General features: G+C 39.0%; 1 protein-coding gene across 3 annotated transcripts in view; it reads left to right on the top strand.

Moving 5' to 3' along the window:
- Positions 1–12634, top strand: part of SH3YL1 (SH3 and SYLF domain containing 1) — a 45676-nt gene extending 33042 nt beyond the window's left edge. For all 3 annotated transcript variants that reach the window (XM_024756933.1, XM_024756935.1, XM_024756934.1), the window contains 2 exons: positions 6763–6819; positions 11743–12634. In XM_024756933.1, coding sequence (XP_024612701.1) covers positions 6763–6819; positions 11743–11933 — 248 coding nt within the window. In that variant the 3' untranslated portion in view covers positions 11934–12634. The remainder of the gene's footprint in view (positions 1–6762; positions 6820–11742) is intronic.
- Positions 12635–25413: the final 12779 nt, after the last annotated feature.

Below are 25413 nucleotides of genomic sequence, written 5' to 3' on the forward strand. Positions count from 1 at the left end.
TCAAAAGAATTTAAAAGGCAGTCCCTTACTGGCAAGGCACTTCCTGATTTCAGGGACCAATCCAGCAAAAGGATTCTCACGGTCCAGGCCTTCTTTCTGTACAACCAAAAGATGGGCAGCTTGCGTTTATCTTTTCCCTTCCAGGTTTGGGGTTTAGCAGTTCTGTAGATGAGGGCAGTCCTGACCATAAACTCCACTGCCTGTGCACAAAGGAGCAGAGTTGGTCTATCCCTTCCTGCCTTAAATCCTGCTGCTCGCTTTTCTTCCTTCCTAATAAATGTCCTTGGTTGCATTTTTCTTTCCCAGAATAGGGTAGTTTCATCTGCATTAAAAACCTGTTCAGGCAGACGTCCTCTCTCCTCAGTGATTTTCTTAATGGCATCTGGGAACTTGTCTGCTGCCTCTTGGTCAGCAGAAGGTGCTTCTCCTGTTATCTTGAGAGTATTTAAGCAGATAATTTACTAAAATGATCAAGCCAGCCTTTGCTGGTATTTAATTCTCCAGCTTTAGATCCTTCACCTTCTTTTTGCTTTAAGCTCTCATATAATGACTTTGCTTGTTCTCAAATCATATTAGAGTCGATAGCAATCCTGTACCCACATAAAAACTGCATTTTTAATACAAGATAAAAAGATATTTCACCAAAGATGCAAAAGGTTTATGTGCCTGTCGGTGTAGCTGCAGCAACAGCTTCATGAATTTCCTTTTCTTTTAAAAGGATTTTTTTTTTGATGTGGACCATTTTTAAAGTCTTTATTGAATTTGTTACAATATTGTTTCTGCTTTACGTTTTGGTTTTTTGGCCACGAGGCATGTGGGATCTTCCCAGACCGGGGCACGAACCCATGTCCCCTGCATTGGCAGGCGGACTCCCAACCACTGCGCCACCAGGGAAGGCCCCTTTTCTTTTAAAAGGATTTTTTTTTTTGATGTGGACCATTTTTAAAGTCTTTATTGAATTTCTTACAATATTGTTTCTGCTTTACGTTTTGGTTTTTTGGCCACGAGGCATGTGGGATCTTAGCTCCCCAACCAGGGATCCAACCCGCAACCCCTGCATTGGAAGGTGAAGTCTTAACCACTGGACTGCCAGGGAAGTCCCTCCTTTTCATTTTTTACAGCGGTTCTTACACTGAATTTATTTATGTTGGAATAGTGGGGAGCTGCAGCTGCAGACCTCGATTTACAGTATACATCAAGCAGTTCAGCTTTTGCTTGTAATGACTTTTCTCTGCTTCTTGGAAGCACTTCCAGGACCACTAGTGGCCCTTTGTATGGGTCCCATGGTGTTATTCAAGGTTTACGGCATCATAGTAAATACAATGGAAAATACGCCAGAGCCATGAAAGAGAACTTACTGCAGTGATACACAGTTTACTGGAGAGATTGCTCCCCATGTGGAGATGATTGCTTGCAGCACCCAGCTCACCGTAGCGCTCTAGCAGCAGGAGGTGCTGCGCTATTACTGTAGTGCAGTGTGTACCTCTGTGTACGCACAGTAAGTATGTTCGTTTACGCACTTACGAGTTAATACTGCAGCCTTACACTTGTTTACATTTCTCTCCACTGCAAATCGTGCCGTGTATGGTCTATAAGTGTGTGTGTCCATAAGTTTTGATAATTTTAACTTTCAGTAAAAGATTTGGGTATATTTTATCATAGCAAATGATAAAATAGACTAGTATCTACATAAATTCCATGCATTCATGACACACCTAACTTTTTCTTAATTCTTTTGATATTTCTAGGTTGTGCATTTCATCTGTGAGTTTTTTCAAATTGTGGCAAATCTCAGACAAATTTTCAAATGTATTTATCGGAAAAAAACCACGTATAAGAGGACCCACACAGTCCAAACCCATGTTATTCAAAGGTCAACAGCGTATGATAAGTTCTGGGAGGAGGGGACTGTAAGTGTCAAAGCGCTGCCGAGGGCACGAAGCCCGTTCTGCCCCTCCCCCTCCGTGCTCTGTATCCATTTGCCCAGTCTTCATGCTGGAAGGAAGTACAGTTGAGAATTGGGCGTGAAACATGACTCAAAGCCCTTATATTGATTCCTGGCTGTGCCTTTAGCTTAAATTCACCCCTTCCGGGACGATTCTCAGGAACGAGACCTATTCTTCTTTATTACCCACCCCCGCCCCCCGCCCTAACAACTTACTCTGTATCCCATTCTCTTGGGATGCTGCTTTCTTCTATCAAATGGGATAGTCTATTTTTCATTCATGTTGTGGTGATTAATTTGTTTACACTCTTATTTTCAGTAGCAAGATGTGAGAGTGTTCAATCTATTTTTATTGATGTTTTAGATCTGAGTATTACATAAAATTTGACCCATCTGTATACTTTAAAATACATAGTGTTGGGCTTCCCTGGTGGCGCAGTGGTTGAGAGCCCTCCTGCCGATGCAGGGGACACGGGTTCGTGCCCCGGTCCGGGAAGATCCCACATGCCGCCGAGCGGCTGGGCCCGTGAGCCATGGCCGCTGAGCCTGCGCGTCTGGAGCCTGTGCTCCGCCGCAATGGGAGAAGCCACAGCAGTGAGAGGCCCACGTACCGAAAAAAAAAAAAAAAAATACATAGTGTTTCTAAAATTTCCTTGCTAAGAGAATAGGTATCTGTATCGTGCTGACATAAAAATCCTGTTCATCCTCAATATCAATCCTTGTCAGTGTAGATTAAAAAGCTACTTACCTTATCTCAAGAAGCTCCTCTCACCTGACAATGGAAAAATCTTGGAAGATTTGTTTCTCTTGCATATTCTTCCTGAGCATGTATTTTAAAATCTCACCATCATCTTTGATCACTGGACCCCCTACCCTAGCCAGCCTTGGCTTGTCTGTTTCCCACAGTGATCTCGTGTCTTCTGATCTGTCGATCTGTGTCGGCAGGGGCTGCTCTCCCTATTTTTTGCAGTGTCCTTGCCAGCTCACCTTCTTGCCTGTGCACGTTTCTGCAAACTCAACTCTATTCACTATGTGTCCTTGTGAATACTCTCCTTCTCCCTTGACTTTTTAGCTGCGTTATTTGTTGCTCGATTCCTATTGTTTTCACATGCGCATCACCTTGTCTCATGCAGTGTATCATTCCCAGTTGCGAACACCCATTTTTTATTCAATAAAAGGAAAATTTTAAACGAGTATCTATTTTCAACCTTTTATTTTAAACATGACCTATTCCTAAGTTCTTTATTAAAAAATGAAATCTTAATTTTTTATATATCCTCACATATATAATTTTATATAAGTATATACGTGGTTCATAAATATGGTTTTTGAAAGCATAGTTTTTCTTTTTCTTTTAGGACTCATTCTCTTTTTCCCATTTCTCCTGTCTTAACTTGCACGGCACCCTCTTCCATACTCATCCCAGCGCACCCATGTGAACGACAGGAATGATATTTTTCTCCATGTTTCTATATTCCGACACGTGGGCACATGTGCAAACACGTAGATACGCACAGGCAGAATATTTTGCTGTTGTCTCACAGAAATGCTGTCTTATTATTTATGCATTACTATAGCTTGTTTGTTTGTGGGTTTTATTTGTTCCTTTTGCTCAACAACACCTCATGGAAATCCCTGAATCAACTGATACAACTCTAATTAATTCTTTTTAAAGGCTATTTAACATTCCATCTTGTAGATGTACATATTTTATTCAGCCACTCTCTTACTGATAGATATTAACTTTCAGTTTTTTTCCCATGCTGAGCAATGCCACAATTAATATCTTTTAAAGTTAAGTTGTCTACAACATTGGCACTTTTAAAAAGATAATTACCAGGAACGGACATGACAGGTCAAAGGATATATTTTAAAATTTTTAACAGATTTAGTAGCTTGCTTTTTAAAAGTTTTTACTACTGCAGAGTCTCATTAGCCATGCCCCACCATATGCACTCCCCACCATGTACACGCCCATCATACACCTACACTCCCTGCTACGTACACGCCCATCATACACCTACACTCCCTGCTACGTACACGCCCATCATACACCTACACTCCCTGCTACGTACACGCCCATCATACACCTACACTCCCTGCTATGTACACGCCACACCGTAACATTCCTCACCATATTCATTCCTCATCACTGTTAGTGTTGGAGTGTCTTGAAGTGTTTACGAGTCTGAGGGTTGGTTATATCTCCTTGTTAATTGGATTGTTTTTGTCCCTATTAGTGATTTAAATACTTTTTCATACTATTGCTGGTGTTTGGAATTTAATCTTGTCTGAAAAGTCTCTTTGTTTCATTGGTTAATTTTTTGCTATTGGAATATTTGTTGCATTTTCAACTTGTAGTAATGCTTTGTATATTAAGGGCTTTGTCATTTGGATGACAGTTTTTTTTTTCTACATGTATCATTTGTCTGTTGATCTTATTTCTCATGTATTTTACTATATGAAAGTTTTAATTTTTATGCAAAAATATATCTGTCCCCTATTTTCATAGGTTTGTATTTTTTAGTCATGGTTAAGGACTTCCCTCCTATACAAGATTGCATTCATGGTATCCTAAATTTTCTTGCAGTGTTTTATTCTTGCAGTTACTGGATACTTACTCTTCATATACTTTAAGATCATTTTACCAATACTCCCCTCGACCCCCAATATGCAATTCTAGTTGAAGTAATATTATGTACTTACATGAATTCTGTGATTTTTTGATATTAATTACAATAACATTACATATATAAGCTAATAAACTTGGCATTTGTATGATAATCTTCCTATTTTATGCTTTCCATTTGTTGAGATATTATTTTGTCTTTCCTAAGATTTCATAGTTTCTGTGCCTTTCTTGTTAAATTTATTCCTAAATACTTTGTGATTTTGGTTTGCTGTGTTGAATGGAATGTACTTTCCCATTTATATTTCAGAGTGCTTATTTTAATAGTTGAGAAAGTCTTAATTTGCATATATTTTGTCTTATATATGGTCACCAACCCCAAATCTCTTGTTTATAGTCAGTTGTTAAAAATAGATTCTCTGATATTTGTACCCTCTTCCCCACCTTGCCAATGCTTATTTCTATATTTTTCTGTTCATAAACTTCCGACACCACTGGCCTTCAAAGTGGTGTACCTCTGTCCTTAGGGGGAACACAGAGACTGCGAAAGGGCACCTGGGCATAGGTAATTTAAGAGATACAGTTTACAGATGACCAGTTTCCACACGTGTTCTTTCTTAAAGCCAGAGTCCAAGTGAGAACATGACGTGCAGGTTACCCTCTCTGTCTTCTATCCTTTCACAGTAGTTTTTTTTCACACTTGAATAAGAAAAGCAAACCCCAAACCATCTTAATCATACTACAGTACATTGTCCCCAAAATGTAAGAACAATGATCCAGTGTGAAGTACGGATGTTAATGTTGGTATAGTTAGTTAAGTCTGATGAGCAGTAAATACTTTGTAGATTAGGTGATTTACTTTTTTTTGCTTTCAACAAAGCTAAAGAGAGACCTAATGGCACTGTTATCTTAATTTATAATAAGAATAGTAATTAATATTATCATTATATATTATTTTTAAAATCACATAGCTACTTATCACCAAAATAAAAAATTATAATAGTAATAGTTTATTATTTCATAAGTAATATTTTATTATTGCTATTGTTTTGATGATAGATCACTATGCGATTTTTTTTTTACCTCTATCTTAGAAGGGACATAAAAAAATTCTGTTACATTCCTATAAAATATCTCTTTCTTGCCCTCTCTAGTTTTTATAACAAACAGCTTTCTTAACACCTAACACCTATATCTTTAAAAAAGAACACTGAAATACAATTTTAGGTTGAAACTATGTCATTCCAGAAATAATACTCATCCTCTGTATATGAACTAATTTTTAAAAGTCGTGTCCACTCACTGAGATGCATTTCAAATAACCTTTTACTTTCCTGTTTAGTAAACTAACAAATTCATACTATATTAAAGTTTTGATCAATGTGTGCTAATAATTATTATGATAACTCAATCTATAAGAAATTATTTAATAGATGATCGTGTTACATAAAATACAATTTTAAAAGTAAATTTATGTACAAATTTGTGTTGTAGACACATAAAGTACAAGATTAATACATTGCTAGAAAATCTTTGGGACAAATTAAATGAAAATATGATTTGAAGGTTAAAAATGAAAAACGTCTTGTTGATTTTCTTTAATGAATGCTGATGGGTTCAGATCACTATCGTATTTAGATCCTTTTATCACAAAGGGAGTGATATGAATGTTTATAAGTAATTGATATTGAAATATGCTAAAAAGTACACCCTTCAGCTTACAGTTAATGATTTTAGGTATCAATTTAAAAACATACAAGGGAATATTTGCTGTTTAAAAATTACTTTAATGTTAAGCAAGCAAGAACGTCTGAAAATCACTGGCTTGGGGATTACGAATTTCCTTATTCAGGTATTTTCTGGAAAAAGAGGTGTCTGTATTTTTCACGAATGTGTAATTGCAAGGCCAGGAGTTGTAGTTTATGTGCGTCTGGTCATACGGATATCAGACATTTACCATCTGCCTTACTTTTGGTCTATTTTCAGGTAGAAAATAGGAATACCTGAGGAATATTCAGGTATTCCTCTTGATTTAAAGATGATAAAATAATGATATTTCTATCAGAGTGATTTAAAATATTTGCTTAACAAGAGCAAGCTTTGACATTCTTGGGTATTTTATATGCTATATACTAATAAGTTTTCTAAATGTTCCCCCTCTTTAATTTATCTATTTACTTTTTTTCAGGTAACAGAAATGAATATAATCTCTATCCTGAACTTTCCAGCTACCGGGAGAGAGTTGGTAAATAAAAATATCTCTGTTTTAAAAATGATTCATAACCATCTTATAATCACAAACTTCCTAATTAATCTGGCAGGTTGTAAAAATACCTGGGAAGTTGTTTAGCACCGCTTCTTTGATTTATGGGATATCCACGTTATCTTGAGAAGCACTTCATTTAAAACATGCTCTGGGGCTTCCCTGGTGGCGCAGTGGTTGAGAGTCTGCCTGCTGATGCAGGGGACACGGGTTCGTGCCCCGGTCCGGGAAGATCCCACATGCCGTGGAGCGGCTGGGCCCGTGAGCCATGGCCGCTGAGCCTGCGCGTCCGGAGCCTGTGCTCCGGAACGGGAGAGGCCACAGCAGTGAGAGGCCCGTGTACCGAAAAAAAAAAAAAAAAAAAAACATGCTCTGCACAGTTATAATGATTAAACTTCATAAGGTCAACAGACAGGCTGGACTTGCTTGGGGAAGGGGGCCCATCGGGACCTGAGGGATAAGGGACATTAGCTACAATTGAGCCAAGGCTGTGGTCCACCCCCGCACCCCAATGTGGATCACTCCCAAGAAGGCCTTGGCAAAGTGACTCTGGGAAGTAGGGTTCCTTTTCTCAGATTTCTCTAAAGTCTGTACCTGTAGTATAGATGCCTAATAAATATTAGAAATATCTCTTAAAAAGCAATAAGGGAAAATGTCTAATAATAAGAAACAGAACCCTAACTGGGCTCTGGAGACAGAGGCTCTGACTTCCAGCCAATACCCTCATTCACTGGCTGTGTGATCCAAACACAATGTTGCTTCCCGTGGTTGGGTGGGTGGTTGGGTTTTGCTTTTATATTTGAGGGTAGGACAAGTTAAGTGGTATAAACAGTACGTAATAAGTTAATATCAATATTTATTTTAGTTATTTCTCAAAATATAAGAGATTTTGAAGAAGAAAATGTAAGGAAAGGTTTAAAGTCTATTTAAAAACTAAATCTTACTTTACATTACCGTGTGAAATGGTTAAATTCTTACCAAGGACTTCCTTACACCTGGTCTATCAGCCTTGCAGGGAAAAGTCACAACCCACAGCCCTCAGGCTCGAGTTGAAAAACCATTTGAGCGGGACACCTGGCTCCCCACAGCCTGTCCCACGCCCACAGACGAGCTGCGATTTTGCACGGGCATAACGATAATTCCCCAGACTGTACGTACTTTTGCTTTGCACCCTTTGGAAGCTCCAAACCACCTAGTCATCTGGCCTCTCGGTGAAACAAGCCTTGAGCGTCCACAGCCCTGTTTACTGGGGTGTTTTGTAACTGAAGGTCTGTACCTCCTCGGTCAGCCTCCATCATCCTCTTCTCACCCACCCCATGACTGTCAGTGACACTTGGGCACAGTGGACGGCTCTCTCTTGTGGGGCTGTCCTGTGCTGTGCTGGTTTCAGCAGTACCCATGCACTAAGCCCACTCGATGCCAGTAGCACGCCCTCCCCAGGGGGTGTGACAACCACAAATGGCCCAGACTTTGCCTTTTGAGAACCGCTGGTCTGGTGGCCTCGCCTGGTAGCCTCATCCGGCTCACTCGTCATTGACCCTTACACTCCTACAGAGGACATGGTCACCAGAGTTATAGATGCCACACGTAGCCTGGAGGGACGTGGCGCTAGGAGCAAGTCAGCCACCCGGCTCATCACTGCAGTAAATGTGAAGCAAAACATCGCTGTGTTCTCTTATTTCTGGTTGCTTCTTGAAGGGGACCTTCCAAAGCTGAGATTCTTCTGAGTCATTTCTTGGGCCAGATGTGTTGGCTGCACATGGGTTACGTCAGGCTCTGCTGAGAAGTGAAATAGCAGCATCCCGGGGACGCAGACTTGCTAATTATGAGCCTCAGGGCAGCTGCCAGTCACCAAAGCTGATTGTAATCTGTTTCCTGTTAAGCGTAGCCCTGATTTGGGAGAGAAAAATGACCTCTATTTGAATTAAACTTGAATATTTTGATGAAAATGGTCAATTGCTTCAGAGATCCCCCAGATTCTTTTGAGTGCAGGAATATAAAACTTGAAGGCATATACTGCTCAGAAGGAAGGCGTCTGTGAACGCTGGCTGCTGTAGTGACCCAGTGGGCTTTGCGTCCATGGTTTCCAGGGTGGTCTCCCTTCCTGGAAGAACATATCTCCTTGGCTCACCTTTCCTAATGAAGTATTTTGTGGGCATTAAAGTTCTCCTTATGGAAATTATCACAAATATTTACAGTAAAGAGGAACTTTAAGTCATTTTGAGCTTATTGAAGAACAAGATAGCAGCAGGGCATGGCACTGGCCTGTCAACTGGTCCGTCCTGGGAGCGCCTGCCCTTACCCTGCCGGGCTCACTCCTTCGTTTTCATGTGAATGAACTTTGCCAACGACCTTCAACTCCCGACTCTCCTACACTCCTGCCAGGAGGTAGAGGGATTTGCCTGACTGGTGAGTTGGCTGAGGAATCTGGCACCCCTCTGTCTGCCTGTCTTAGCCACACTCTTCACTAGCTCTACCAGCCACGACACCTCCCTCTCTGCCTCACCTCTGTTCGAAACTCGGGTGGGAAGAGGAACGTTGACTGTTGACCTCCTCAAACCCAGCAGCACCGCCTTGTCCTCTGCTGCAACTCAGAACCGTCTGCTTTGCCCTTATACCCATCTTTCCCATTATCTTATTTGGAAACCGCAATTCAGAGGCAATGGCAACCCCTGGTCGGGGGGCAGGGATTGAGCCAAGTCTGTGATCCCCTCTGTCTTTTCTTTAGGTCAAAATATCTTTCTTCCTCTAACTTATTCATCATAAAATATATTTCTAAAACTTCTAAAAACAAATTCAGTTATCAGTGATTACCAGGGGTCCTCAGCATCGGATGTTCTTATTATTTGTACAGTCTGGATAACTCAGTGATGCAGGAAAATATACTAGTTCTCCTTGAAAGTCTGCCTAACAAAAGTACAATGCACTGATGAATCTAAGTTCAGTCTGTTGAATGCAATTTAAAACTCATATGGTTGCTGAGGACCCTGGGGTATAATCTCTATAGTGATTAAGGTTGCCTGGAGACAGACTTCCGAGATTCAGATCTCCCCGCCTTGGGCAAATCACTTAACATCTGCAAGTCTCAGGTTCATATTCTGTGAAGTGGGGATGCGGGAGCTGCCTTCTAGGAAGTGAGGGACGAGGATGTTCATCCCAGTGTCCGGCTCGGGCTACAGGAGCTGCTCTTATCATAGCCACACTGAATGACACCTGTTATCATGTTGATCACCACTCCTATGCATCTCTGATTTTGTAATCAGTGCTACAAATGTGTACGTGTATGGCAGCTAAGGTGGCTATGGCTTCCAGAACATTCCCTGATATCCACAAGCACTCTCTTTTTACGTGCTTCTTTCTATTATCCGAAATGTCTGGGAGACAAGAGGGGAGGAGGAGTTACTCGAGGGTTTTTTTCATTAATTAAGTTCAGTTAATTGAGATTGAGCTTTATATATGGAGGTCATAAATGTAATTATTGATATAGGAAAATAGTTTTCAGAATGATTTTTTTTCTTTAACGTTAACTTACATTCTTCTGATCTAATCACAATGAGGCATGGCATTTCTGCACGTCCCGTCTCAATGTAGTATTATAGCTACTTTTCAAAGTACATAGTAATGACTGTTCATTCATATGTGTTAGTAGTCATTTAACTGGGTTTGATTTTATCCAGACTATATCAAAATTTTATTCTTTTAATGACACACTTTTAATCTTATTTCTTAAAATTAACAGGCTAAAAGCAAATACAGTATAAAATATAAAAATATACAGAACTTTTCTATTTTATAGAAAAAAACTGTACCAGTAATACCGCTAATATAATTATATTAGTTATTATTAAAGCTATTTCTTTAGGAGAACTCAGCTACATGGCACACGCTTTATTGAAAGAACTCTGGCACCATCTTGTGTGAGATACACATTCAGTGCTTCAGTAAATGTAGTTTAACTAGAGTGTTGACCATTTTCATTTCTTACTAATAGTCCAAGGTCACTTTATTTTTTCTTATTATAGTATTATAGGCTCAAATAAGTAACTGAACTTAGAATTTGGTTATTTATATTTTCAGTACAACTGTACTGAGATGTATTTAACAAGCATCTAATTGCACAAAATTATACGAAACATGGAAATGCCAAATTCCATGTAGCTGAGTACCCAGAAAGTATCTGTTTCTTTATATTTATTATGAAGCTATACAGTTTGTAATATTTAATGTCTTTTACTCATGTTACCCACTCAATTCTCAAAGTATTTTTTTCCCAATATGGGTTGAAGTTCTGGTTAAATATATGTAGACATCCTTCTTGATGTGCTAATTTGAATTTCATCTCTCTTTTGAGAGAAAGGATCAAGTAAGTACAGAAATGAAAATAGCCGTAAAAGCCTGGGGAAAAGAAGTGTCTACTGATGAATCAGCAAATGCATCCAAGCTGGAACCCTCATTATCAATGACCACAGAGCACGGTTTTTAAATTGAATCTTTTATGATACAGTCAAGTGCATAAATATCAGCTTTTATCTAATAGCTATAATTCATTGAAGCTACCATGACTATTCTATTAAAATTGGAAAAACAATAATATTATCTTATAGTTTAGTCCAAATTTAAACAATTATAACCACAAATATTTGCCAAACACATATTTAAGTATATAGCAATATACAGTTTGACTTGTGTGGATTTAGGAAATGTTATTACCAAATATTTGCTCTTTACAAAGAAGAAAAGCGTAAGTTTAATAAAGTGATGAAAATCACGCAGACCATGTGCTGTGAGTTCTGCTGGCCTCCAACATCAGAATACCAAGCCCTGAGTTGTTAATTTATATCTTACCTACACATACTTCCAGTTTTTCTCATAAAAATGTGAATAAATACTTTTTTCTTGTTTTAGGCAATTTGAACCAACCTATTGAAGTGACAGCACTCTATTCTTTTGAAGGACAACAGCCAGGAGATTTGAATTTTCAAGCTGGAGACAGAATCACAGTTATATCAAAAACAGATTCACATTTTGATTGGTGGGAAGGAAACCTTCGAGGTCAAACTGGCATTTTTCCAGCCAACTATGTTACCATGAATTAAAGTTTATATTATTTTCTTCTTTGAGAATTACAAAAAAATCATTACTACACTGGCAGGATTTACTATTCAGTTAAACAATGTTTAGTATAAGTTTAAAAACACTTCTGTTTATTCTGTAAACTTTTATCCAGTATGTAAAAGATTTTGTTTATATATATATAGATAGATATAGATATAGATATAGATAGATAGATATAGTTACGTATCTTTAAATACTTTCCACTGATTTTTATCACATATACGATTTAATAGTTTAATATCCTCCAATTTATATGGTCACATTTCTTTTGTGTTCATTTTCAAACATCACTAAACATTTGATTTGGCTAGGTATATGATGACTATTTTATCTGGAGAGTCTATTTTATCTGGAGAATCTTAAGGATAGGGGCATGAATACCAATTTATATATTTGCAAAGTGAATAGAAAAGAATAAATCAGCTTAAATAGTGTATTAAGTAATACTTAGAGTTGTAGGTATTAACTAGAATATTAATCCTTAAAAATTTTCTCTATACATTCAAAAATTGTATGTAAGAAACACGCTATGACAAAGAAATTCAACCCTTATGCATTAAAAAATGATGACATCTGTTAACTTTCCTTCTTTATGAGGTTATGCTTGTTCATTGGTAGCAGTAGAATAAAGTTATGTGGATATGGTTCCATTGTCCCTAAATAAATGTTTTTAAAATGCGAAGTTAATGTCTTGATTTTGTTTTTCTTATTTTCTTTTGGTAAAGTAACCAGAGGTCTGTGGTTGGTCTGGATGTTAAAACCCACCTCCATGACTATGCTACTGACCTCTTTTTTTCAGCTTGGTTAATATATAATTGACAAAGTTGTACAATATTTAAAGGGTACAATATGATGCTTTGATTTGAAATACATATGCATTGCAAAAGGATCCCCACTTAGTTAATTAACACATCCATCTTCTCACATATTTACTTTTTTGTGGGTGTGAGAACACTTAAGTTCTACTCTCTCAGCAAATTTCAATTGTACGATGCAATATCATCAACCATAGTCACCGTGCTGTACACTAGATCCCCAGAACATATTCGTCTTAGAAACTGGAAGTTTGTATTCTTTGACCAACATCTCTTAATTTCCCCCACCTCCTGACCCCTGGTAACCACCAATCAACTCTCTGTTTCTAGGAGTTTGGCTTTTTTAGCTTCCCATATGAGATCGTACAGTATTTGTCTTTCTCTGACTGATTTATTTCACTTAGCATAATACCCTCAAGTTCCATCCATATTGTCGCAAATTCCAGGATTTTCTGCTTTTATTTATATATGCCACATTTTCTTTGTCCATTCATCTGTTGATGGACACTTAGGGTTTTCTACATATAATAACATGCCATCTGCAAACAGAGATACCTTGTTTTTTCCTTTCCAATTTGTATGCTTTTCATTTATTTTTCTTGCCTAATTGCTCTGGCTAGGGCTTCCAGTACTATGCTGAATAGAAGTGGTGACAGTGGACATCCTGATCTTGGAGGGAAAGTTTTCACATTTTCACCATTGAGTATGATGTTATCTGTGGGCTGGCCATATATGAGCATGTTGTTTAATATCCACATATTTGTGTATTTTCCAGTTTTCTTCTTATAGTAGATTTCTAGTTTCATATCACTGTGGTCAGAAAAGATGCTTGATGTGATTTCAACATTAAATTTATAAAGACCTGTTTTGCACCTAACATAGGCTCTATCCTGGAGAATGTTCCATGTGCACTTGAGAAGAATGTGTATTCTCCTGCTATTGGTCTAACATGTTATTTAAAGACAATGTTTCTTTATTGATTTTCTGTCTGGATGATCTATCTATTGGTGAAAGTGGGGTATCAAAGTACCCCACTATTATTGTATTGCTGTCTATTTCTGCTTTTACGTCTATTAATACTTGCTTTATATATTTAGGTGCTCCTATGTTGGGCACATAAATAATTACAAATATCATTGCCTCTTGTCGAATTGACCACTTTATCAGTATATAATTACATTCTTTGTTCTTATGACAGTATTTGGCTTAAAGTCTATTTTTTCTGATATAAGTATAGCTACCTCTGCTTCCTTTTGGTTTCCATTTTTGTGGAATATCTTTTTCCATCCCTTCACTTTCAGTCTGCATGTGTCCTTAAAGCTGAAGTGAGTCTCTTGTAGGCAGCATATAGTTGAGTCTTTTTTTTTTTTAATCCATTCAGTCAGTCTATGTCTTTTGATTAGAGAATTTAGTCTATTTACACTTAAAGTAATAATTGATAGGTACGGACTTACTATTGCCACTTTGTTCATTGTTTTCTGGTGGTTTTGTGATTCCTTTTTTCCTATATTCCCCTCTTGCACTCATTCTTTGTGATTTGATACTTTTCTGTAGTGGTATGCTTAGATTCCTTTCTCTTCATCTTTTGTGTATCTACTGTAGATTTTTGCTTTGTGGTTACCATGAGGGATTACATAAAACATCTTATGTTTATAACAGTCTGTTTTAGGTTGATAACAACTTAGCACACATATTAAAGCTCTGCATTTTTACTCTCCCCCCTCCATTTTATGTTTTTAATGTTACAATTTATCTCTTTTACCTGTGTGTACATCAACAAGTTCTTGTAATTATAGTTATTTTAATGCTTTGTTATTTAACCTTCACACTAGATTTATAAGTGATTTAACCACCACCATGATTACAACAGTAGAGTGTTCTGAATTTAACTCTAACCCTAGACTATTGTCACGGCTTCCAGTTTTGATTCCTTGCTTCCACACAGCGGCCAAACAATCCTTATGCTCCAGATTTTTATCCTGCTTTGTGTTCTTATAGACTTACATTTTATACAAACATGTGTTGACTTTTTTATAACGTAATTCATAAGACATGGAAAAAGAAATGAAGACTCGCATTATCATCACCCAGCAAGAAATATAACACTCTTCCCAATCTCCCTCCCTTTCTGACTCAAAGGTAATCATCATCCTAATTAGCAGTTTATTAATTCCATATATTTCTTCACACTTTTATTACATATGTATGTGTCCCTAAGCGCTATGCGGTATTGTCTTGCATACTTGCAAGCTTAGAAAATTTAAACCTTTAAACTTATAAAAATTATACAGTGAATGCACTCATTTGCAATGGGATTATCATAAATTATGATGTATACATTCAAGGAATTAAAAGACAGGGTGGAGAATTTCAGCAGAAAATTTACACTACAGGAGAGAAATGAAAAAAAATTGGAGTTGAAAAATAGAATAAATCAAAAACAATAAGTGGATTTAACAGTAATTTAGACATAGCAAAAAGAGAATCATTGAACTGAAGGTAGATCTAAAGCTTAGTGAGTTGAAAAAATTGAAAATACAGGAAAGACTTGTCTGCTCATTTTTCCACACTGATCTGATTACAAGACTTTATGGTATTTTTTAAATGTTGCAAGTTAAGCAATTCTTCTCACTTTTCTTTTTTTTTGCAGGTTTCCCTGGCTGTTCTTTTTGTTTATTTTCATGTGTGAACTTAAGAATCAACTTAACCATCTCCAGAAAAAAGACTTACTATTTTTTCAGTGGGACTGTGTTAAATTATATTAATAATACATATATATATATAACGTAAGGAAAATTGTCATCCTTATGATGTTCATTTGTCCAGAGCGAGGATAATGGATGTCTTTCTATTTGTCCAAGTCTAATGTTGTTTTTAGAAGTGTTTTAAAGTTCTCACATGATATTTGCATATTTCCTGTTAAGGTTACATCTCGGCACTTCATCATTTTTGTGGATATCTTAGTTTCGCATCTACCTACTTTAAATATCTCATCATCTCATTTGTTTACATGCCTCCTGTTTCACCAAAGGTCCTTGAGGAGAAGACCAAGTCTTATTCAACTTTGTATTTTCAGTGCCCAGCAAAATGCTCTGTTACTGAATGAATTTCCCTTTCTCAATTGAGGAAACAAAGAGAAGACTCAAGAAAATTAAACCGTTTGCGAAGAGTCACAGACTGTTAAAAAGAACTGGAACTTAAAATACACTCTTCTGAGTCTACAGAAACAGTCTATATTTAATGAAATTCAACAAAATCCTCCAACCATTATTCATATATCATATTTGTTTTACACTTAAGACTTCACTAGTAGTCAGCTTTTATAAAAAAGATAAAATTTTCTTTTCTCATCCAAGATGTTCATGAACATTTCTTCAATATTATCTACAATTCGGAAATTTTATCAAGAGGTTCAATTAGAATTAAAAATACTTAAAAAACAAAAAAAGCTAGAGGCCTAAACACCTTTTGAGTTTTGTCTTTTGTCATCTAGAGTATCTTCTGTACACTCTCTCTTCAATTTCAGTATTCTCATTTTCCTGCCTATTTAAGTACCTCGTTAATTTATGGTCACATTGAGTGGCCTGGGCTTTGAGACTCAACAACCTGTGCTGTCAGGGCTGCATTTACAAAAGACAGTAGTAAATTTGAACAACTACCCCCCAAGCGTTTCCAACATCACCAGGCCTCTTCTTTGTGAAGATGTGTCCCAATGTGGTTTTACCTTACTGCTTCTAGGAAAGGTAAAATGAGGCCACGGGGTTTCCTGAAAACACATGTGACAGAGTAGCCAACTCAGTCAGACCAGAGAGAGACAGCAGGCAGGAAAACGTCGACAGCACAGCCCGCTGTCCGACAGTTAGGACGGCTGAGCCCAGAGTGCTGGACACCGAAAAGCAGATCTCCCTGCCTCAGAATGGGGCGCATTTTAAATCTGACTGTCACAGAGAGTTTATGAGATGGTCCCTCTTCCCAAAAGCTTGAAATGTAAAGATCGGCCTTGGTCAGAACCCTCAGTGCTTGGCATGGTTTTGTGGGTAGACATCGTGCTCAGCCAGTTACCTGCTCTAAGAGCTTAGAAATTCACTCCTGAAGACACTGGCTTGGCAGGGCTCCAAGGAGGCCTGCGTGAGCAGCCAAGCACTCGGCACCTCATCCGTGTTCAGCATTAGCTCATCCTTCCCGGGACAGTACTGGCCGTTTTCACAGAACACCTGTGTTATGGTGCACCCTGTTTTCCATGCAAAAGTCACGCACAGATTTTTTTTTTTTTTTAGCTAAATTGAAAATTGAGTAAGTGATCCTTATGTTGCATAATGAAAAGCCTTGCACTTACCAACAGAAGGTAGTTCTTTAACAAAAGTAATCCATCATTCTAGAACCTCCCCTGCATTCAGATTTGCCCTGAAAGTAATGATAAAAATGAACAGAGCAATGCCTTCTACTATGGATATAACAATTTATTTCGTGGCTTAAAAATTAAAATAAATTTTACAGAACTACAAAGAAAATCCAGCCCATTCATTAAAATAAAACGAAATTGTAACAAATGTACCACATTAATGCAAGATGTTAAAAACAAGGAAAACTGGGGGTGGAGGTGACAGGGACTTGGGAATTCTCCATACTAGGGGCTCCTTTTCTTCTGTAAACCCAAAACCTGCTCAAAAAGTAAAGTTTTAATTTAAAAATAACATGAAATCAACCCATTTGATCTTATAACTTAATCCACTCATAAGTAAATTGTAACAGCTGAGGAAAATATAATTTCTATTTTTATATGACAGTATTAGCCCTTGTTTTCAAGATTCAAACATCACTATAATTATAGCATGTAATTTAAACCTTTCAAGAAAATTAGAAGCTACAGGCTGAGGATATTCTGGGAGAAGACGTAATACTTTTTTCTTTCTCATAGGCAGAGCTCCTGAAGGCCGCATGAACAAAAGCATGGATTTTGAAAGAATGTTCAATTCCATGTGAAATTGGATCAATAATAGAATTTCTGAGTCTTGGTAAATTTTTATCATAGCCACGTAACAAGCTTTTGGGAGGATTAAATGAGCTAATGGATGTGAAAGCTCTGGAAACCTCCAAGGAGAGCAGCAGCAGGGCAGGGTTGGAAGTACCGGCTTCTTCCTCGCGGGGGCGGGGCCTCCTCCACACACACTACCCCCGAGGGCCAACACTCGAGCTCTATGCCAAGTATAAGTCGGATCCGAGGTAGGGAAAAACGTTTGGAACACTTTAAAATGCTATTTCCCACAGCATAAGGAACATGCAAAAGGTCATGAATGTCTATTTTTTAATTTCACACGTATTCAAAGAATGTTCAACTGGGAGTTCCCGCTGAACTCATCTAGGAGCTAATTGATGACTACTTTGGGGCGCTGGGGGAAATGCACCCGCAAACACAGTGGTGATTTCGGTCATCCCGTGAAGATGGGGCTCATCTAGCGGGCAGAGCCCATGTGCCCCTAGTGATACTGGCAAAAAATCTGTCCTGGATGAGATCCTCTGTAACAGGAGAGTGAGCCCAGCAGTTAAGACTGCAGGCTCTGGATCCAGCCTCCATGACCGGGACCTCAGACAACTTATTTAATCTTTCTGTGCCTTGGTTGCCTTATCACTGACGGTCACATGAAGCACTCAGAACAGTGCCCAACACGTGAAAAGCTCAATAAATATTAGCACTTCTTTGCAACCAGAAGAATGTCTGACACACTGGCTTAACCAGCTTTTTCAAGTAATCGCTTGTACTCGCAGTTTAGATAAGCTATATCAAAAAGGGAAGAAACAGGGCTTCCCTGGTGGCGCAGTGGTTGAGAGTCCGCCTGCCGATGCAGGGGACACGGGCTCGTGCCCCGGTCCGGGAGGATCCCACGTGCCGCGGAGCGGCTGGGCCCATGAGCCATGGCCGCTGAGCCTGCGCGTCCGGAGCCTGTGCTCCGCAACGGGAGAGGCCACAACAGTGAGAGGCCCGCGTACCGCAAACAAACAAACAAACAAAGAAGGGAAGAAACAATTCTCTTCTGCCCCAGAATGTGTTGCCGTACGTATACTGGTGATGGGGCCAGCTCCTTAGACGCAGACGGGGATGTTTCCTCTAGGTTTGGTATTCACAATACCTCCTCAAAACAAAATTCTGCTAAGCCCGGGTCCTCCACGGGGCTCATTCCTGTAGGTTCCTCCTGCCACCTGCTGGGTGAGCCCCCAAAGGAATGAGGCTTCCGCACAAACAGCCTCACACCTGGCTCTGTTGGAAGGCGCCCCTCCCCCTCCTGTTCTCCACCCTGGGCTGATTCCAGCTGCAGGGCGGGGAGGACTCTCAAGGTTAAAAGCCTGGGCGGTTTTTCTTTGCTTTTTGGGAGCTTCCCTCATTAATGGGTCAAATGTGAGTTATGCTGAAGATTTAACATGACGGTTAAAAATTCTCAGTTACGGTAAGAGCAGGATACTGCAATCTCAATTTTAAAGAAAGTCATATAAAACATTTCAAATTTGAGCTCCACGAATATTTTCTCAAGCCAGGTGGCAGTAGTAAGTAAAAAAATAGACCTTGAATGCTCTCTTTCAAGACATTATGAAATAGTTTAACACAGCAAAAGAACACTCCATTGCTCTAGAAGTCTTTTGGAAACAAAAGTATTTTTTAAAAATAGTTACTTTCTTAATTTTCGTTGTAAACTAATGAGAAATTAATGAGAAGTAGTGGTAAAATAATTGTGATTTTTTTCAAACACATGAGTTGGTATTTGGAGAATGGTTTAACATTTATTTTCTTAAATAAAACATTGATTTTCTTAAATAAAACATTGATTTTCTTAAATAAAAACTCACCTTTATCTTAGAGTAAATGACATCTACTCAAAATATATTTGTTACTAACTCTTCATAAATCATTTTTTCTCACTTGGGAAATATCTAAGTTTTCATTTTGTAAAACCCAATAGCTATGTTAAGTATGTTTAATTATTTTTATTTATAAAAAGTGATCTTTTTTATGAACTCAGGCTTACATATAAATATTTCCTGTTTTTATTTATATCAAATGATACCAATTTTCCATTTAAGATGCCAATACAAGATTTCCTTTTGAAAAGTGTCAAGTAACAGGGAAGATGGTTTTCTGATGTGGTAAATAAGCTTGTGAAATTATATCTAAGTGACTGATGTTTGAGAAACAGTACCTTAGGAGATACAGGCACCTGCTTTTAAGAAATGTGGCAAATATCTGCTTCCTCTTAAACCTAGAATTTCACGAGGAAGATGCTGTTACTGCAGTCGAATTATTTAGAGAGAACTTGTAAAAATGAATGACATAGATCACTGTGAAAGTCAGTTTCCATGTTTGATCTCCAGTCTACAAAACAAACAATGCAATGTACAGTCAATGAAACACATTATTGATTTAATTTCACTTAAGTTAAATTGGGGGGGGGGCACATAAAAGAAACACAATCTGAGAAATGCAATACTACAGACTAATGTTAATGTTATGGAAAATTGGAATAATAATTGCCCTTCCTGACCCTATTTCTACTCAGTTTTCATTAGAGTGTTGGATTTCACTATAAAGGTCTTGGTTATCACATTCTTAGATTAAGCAAATTTGGCAGGGATTACAGATATGTAAAATGACAGTTCAGTATATAAATGTGTTTACAAACTAGAGTAAAAGGACAAATCTAATATAATCCAACTACAATAAACACAAGAGTCAGCATCTTCTTCCCCTCCCCACAGCCCATTACCCTGGTTGAATAAATAAAGGTGGCAAAGGAATAGTTTTAAAAAGCGAACATGGCAATTCAAGAATCTCCATACTCTTAATTCACAGTCTATCTTCAGCAAGATATTGGGTTGGCCAAAATGTTACTGAAAAACCCAAATGAAGCTTTTGGCCAACCCAATATCTATCTTAGGCAAAGGAAAGGAAGGAAATCTGTCTTCTCAAAATATGTTTTCCTCCTCTTGGGACCTGAGAAAAGTGGGCCAGCCTGACACTCTCTCCCTGGTTTGATCCTGCAGTGTCCTTCGGAATGCGAGAGTGTGATTAAGTGACTAACGTCAGCATGGATGCTGACGAAGTAAACCACACAGATAAAAGCATGTGGGAGCGTCGGGCATTTCTGGGGGCAACTAGGAGAAGATGGGCATGTCTGACTTGGAATCACCTGGAGTTGGACAGGTTTTGTGCTTGTCTGGAATCCAATCTCTGTTATAGTATTTTTGGAAATGCCTCTCTATGTACAAGAACACAAATGAACATCTAAGGTCCCATGATGTTGACATTCACCTCCAGGGAGCAGTTTCCAGCAAATTTAACAGCAGTCTTTGGAGATCACCATGTAAATAAAGCATCATTTTAAACTGCATCAAAGAACATGAAAGTGACATAAAATGAGAGTAAAAACCACAGAATGAAACGAACTGCGTTGCAGGTGAGTCACTGGAAGGGGAAGGAAGGAAAAGTGCTAACCTAACTTTAACAGGATTTTGACTGAAAAAAACAAACTTAAAATTATGCACTAGTCCTACACTGTAGTTAGTAAATGTGTTCAGTAGTGTGGGGTAGCAATCATAACTTTGTGAGCGCTAGGACTGAACAAACAGGAAAGCCCTGTTTCGCATCCTCAGGAAAAGAAGTTACAAGTACAGCAGGGAATAAGGTGTGAATGAGCCCTTGGTTTGGCATTAGAATCAGAGGCAGCCCCACGAGCTCATGGTCTTTAATATGTGTGCAGATAAGTGCACACAGAACGTCCACACCATGCATTTCCAGCTCTGTCCCCTGAGAGAGCCCAGGAGCCATGGCAGCCCCGTTGTCATGAGCTCATCCAGCACCCCCCTGCCCCAGATCCTGGCTTTGAAATACCATTAAAATACCATCTAAATATCAATCGAAGAATTGGCTGATTCCTGGGTTGGTGGCTGGGAAAATACAAGATGAGCCTGGGAAATCTGTGGGACCAGAAAGTAAGGAAGTGCTCAGAAAGGGTCTGCGGACCTGGGGAGGGCCAGCGGACCTGGGGAGGGCCAGATATGCACTGGGGAGAGCTCCCAGTGATCTGAGCTTGAATAATCTGAGAAAAAAAGTAATGAAAACTATCTATTATAACCCAGAAGACAAACACCCAGAGTCGATACTGATATAAATAATTGAATAAGTAAGTAAATGGGGAAGAAGGGCAGCTCTTCCTCAGGGAAGATTCTAATCAATAATGTGAAAAGAATCAAGAAAATATAAAATCGCCATTAGAACACTACAGTAATCATTCTTGCAGGCCAGATCCACTCACGGATGCAAACTTAGGGGCAAGGGATTCGCACATATCTTCAAAGTGTCTCCCCAAGATCTTTGATGAAAAGGGATAAACAGTAACCTTACAAGGGAGAAGCCCAGTAGATAGTACTTCAGCCAAGTGACCAGGGCTAACACCATCAATAATAACACTGAGACGCGGTCTGCAAAGTACCTGGGCATACTCTCCAAAAGCGCTTTCTCAGTGTGAAAGATGGGGAGACTGAGAAATGTTAGATGTTGAAGGAGAGCAAGGAGACAGATTCCTGCAACAACAAAGAGCATCGATGGAAATACATGAAATCCAAATAAAGTCTACAGTTAATCGTTTTGATAACTGATAAGATATTAACATCGGAAGGAGATGGGTGAAATGTATGTGGAAAATCTATGCAGTATTTTTGCAAGTTTTCTGTAAGTCTAAAATTATGTTAAAATAAAAAAATATACAATTGCAATTGACTTTTGTGCATGAAGAGTTTTTTTAAAGTTTTGCACGTTTTTAAGCATTGCTTGATTATGCCTTTAAGGCCCGAGTCTCTCTACTTGGCATTCTTAAGGGTTAGGACTAAATTGCTGTGCTTGGCTGGGTTGTTATTGTATTTGGCTTTTCTGTATGTTTTTATATGCACGTTTACATTATTTCATAACTGTGTTTTTATTATCATAGCAGAGCAAACAGTGCTGTCTGTCTTCAGACACAGCTCTTGTGGGACTACGTAAGCAAAGGATGGAAAGTGGAAACCAAGGAAGGAGACTTTGCCTGAAGCAAGGGGTCCTTCTCGCTTAGCTTAGCAGGTCACCTGGTGGTCCTAGGGCTGCTGTGCTCATGTAAGAAGTGAGATTTCTGGGAAAGCTTCCCAGACTTTGACATTCGTTAGAAACAAAAAGAAATCAGTCCTGAGTGATTTCTCTTTCCTTTCTCAGTCTGGACAAAGCCGTGCTGTGAACACACTGCTCCTTGACCAGCTTGTTCTGCCAGTAGTTTCCAGACGTCATCTGGTTTTCATGTATGGTTAAGGTTCACGTTCAGATAAACTCTGTGGGGCTGGTTAAGTATCTGATAGACTGATCCCTCCGTCAAATACGCCCAAATCCTTACTGGGTACAGTGTAAATCCATAGGACTTGTGTCATACTAAGAAAAGACTGGTTAAAGAATTTAATTAAAAACAATAAAACAAAATTTTCAAATCTCATGTAAGTATTTTATATTCACAAAGGTGAGCAATGGTTTTTCTTCTTTAGCACGTCGAATTGTCCACACTTTCACTTAAGTCAAATAAAAATATTACACGTGTATTTCAGTCCTCATGGTTTACCAGGTACTTTCCAGACCATTCTCTCATTTAATCCTCACAGCTGAATGAAGACAGTACCATCGTGCAGATATTAGTGGTGAAGAAACTTGGTGTCCTGCCCAACATCACACCGCTAGTAAGTGGCAGACCCAGAGCTCCGAAACTGGTGACTGTGCTGGTTCCAAGCTTACATGGAGGCTCCAGTCAGCCCTGAGACGGTGGGGAAACCAGCTGTCTCACCAATAGCTCTCAACCATCTACAGGTATGGGTCTTTCTACCATATCCCGTCTGGGTCCTGAGTCTGGAGTAATTTATATAGAGTCACATACATTTTAAGTCAGTGTGATATGCTAGAATAAGACAGCTGAGCGCAGTGGGAAATACCAGACCTGGACTCGACTGCCTGCCACCTCTGTGATTTATGCAGAGGACTTTCCATCTTTGAAGCTCAGGCTTCCCATCTGTAAAACTGGTATGAAGTAAAGTAATGCGTTTAAGTGATTTCATTGAGTGCTGGGCATTTAGGAAATGCTCAGTAAGCATTACTGAAGTATTATTACTATTGTCACATAAAGTTTGCGAATTGAACTGGCAATCGCCGTCGATCAATAGGCATAAACCCAACTGGAAGCTCAGATGTCAACCATCCGTAGCTTTATTTAGCTCTTGCCACTTTCTAGCCCAGTCGTCGGTAGACATGATCTTCAAGGAACATGAAAGTAGGAGGTCCTTGAGCGTCACACAGGGCTGTTAATCCGGGAACCACTGCACCCAAGGATTTTGTGGATACCTTCTGGTTCTACCTGTAGTTTCTGAGGCATGTTTATTGAGGACTGAACCTACCTCTAATGCACACTGTACTCTCTATGCCTGTTTCCATCTCCATATGTCCCTGATAGGACGGGACTTTGTTGCTGCGCCCTCGGAGCTTAGCCTACTAACAGACCTGCAGTAACTGCTGGTTAATAAGTGGAAGCTGGGTAAGCCTTGCAGTTCCCGTGTTAAATTTGTACCTACATACATAACAAGAGCACTTTCTAATGAAATCTGTACTAGTCTATTACGCGAAATGCCTATTCGACCATCTATACGTTCAATCAACGTGTGTTTATTGAATACTGTGTGCCAGACACCGTTCAAGGCAGAGAATAAAAAAGACTAATATCCCCGCGCTTCCGTAGCGGTGTGAGGGTTATTACTGTGTGTGCACAACAGGAGGTTCTAGCTCTCTCGCCACTCATCAGGGTCTCGAAAAATAGCACAAGGATGCATTAGAAGCAGTGTTTGGTAAAACAACCCTTTCTGATGCCATACTATGAAATACAACTGAAAGTCATCCAGGTTGCATGAAGTCTTCTCACATCCCCTCCTTCCTGCCCCAGACACCTTGAAGCCAGGTGTTTCCCACAGCCAAAACACAAGCCTGCCGGATAACAGTCCCTTTCCTGTCTGCGAGCTCCGATGCGCAGTCTGTGTCTCGCTCATCGTCTCTCCTCAGGTCTATCACAGAGCACATGTCAGGTCGGCAAAGGCCCAACCCAACTGAAGTAAGTCTGTAGCTTGCATTCTCGCACTCTTGCAAAGCAGTTGAAAACAAAATTAAGGCAGAAAAAGACATAAATACATACGGGTGTAAGTTTGAGGAACTCAAAAATGATCAACAGACTACCAAGGCTAACTTTTAGTCAGTGTTTTGGATTTTTATCCCGCTAATTATTCTAAAATGGTCACGTTGCTTTATTCCCACACAACAGGCACAAAACAGAGGAGGAATACCTCCTCTTACAGACGTTGGTTGTTCTGAGATGCACCCATCTCTCCAAAAGGCACCCTTGATCTGAATTTATTTTTATAATTACATGCACGCTATCTAAAAGGAACAAAGAACGTGGGAAAGGATAAAGTTTAAAATAAACTTTAAACTGTGGGAATGCAGACAACACAGCTGGAGAAAAGAGAATGACAGGGAGGGCTGCTTAATGTCTGTGCTGTAATCAAGATGACCCACACCATGGAGACTGGAACCAAGGATGCCAGAAGT

Source organism: Neophocaena asiaeorientalis, unplaced genomic scaffold, assembly GCF_003031525.2.
Source record: "Neophocaena asiaeorientalis asiaeorientalis breed wild unplaced genomic scaffold, Neophocaena_asiaeorientalis_V1.1 scaffold703, whole genome shotgun sequence".
Taxonomy (NCBI): domain Eukaryota; kingdom Metazoa; phylum Chordata; class Mammalia; order Artiodactyla; family Phocoenidae; genus Neophocaena; species Neophocaena asiaeorientalis.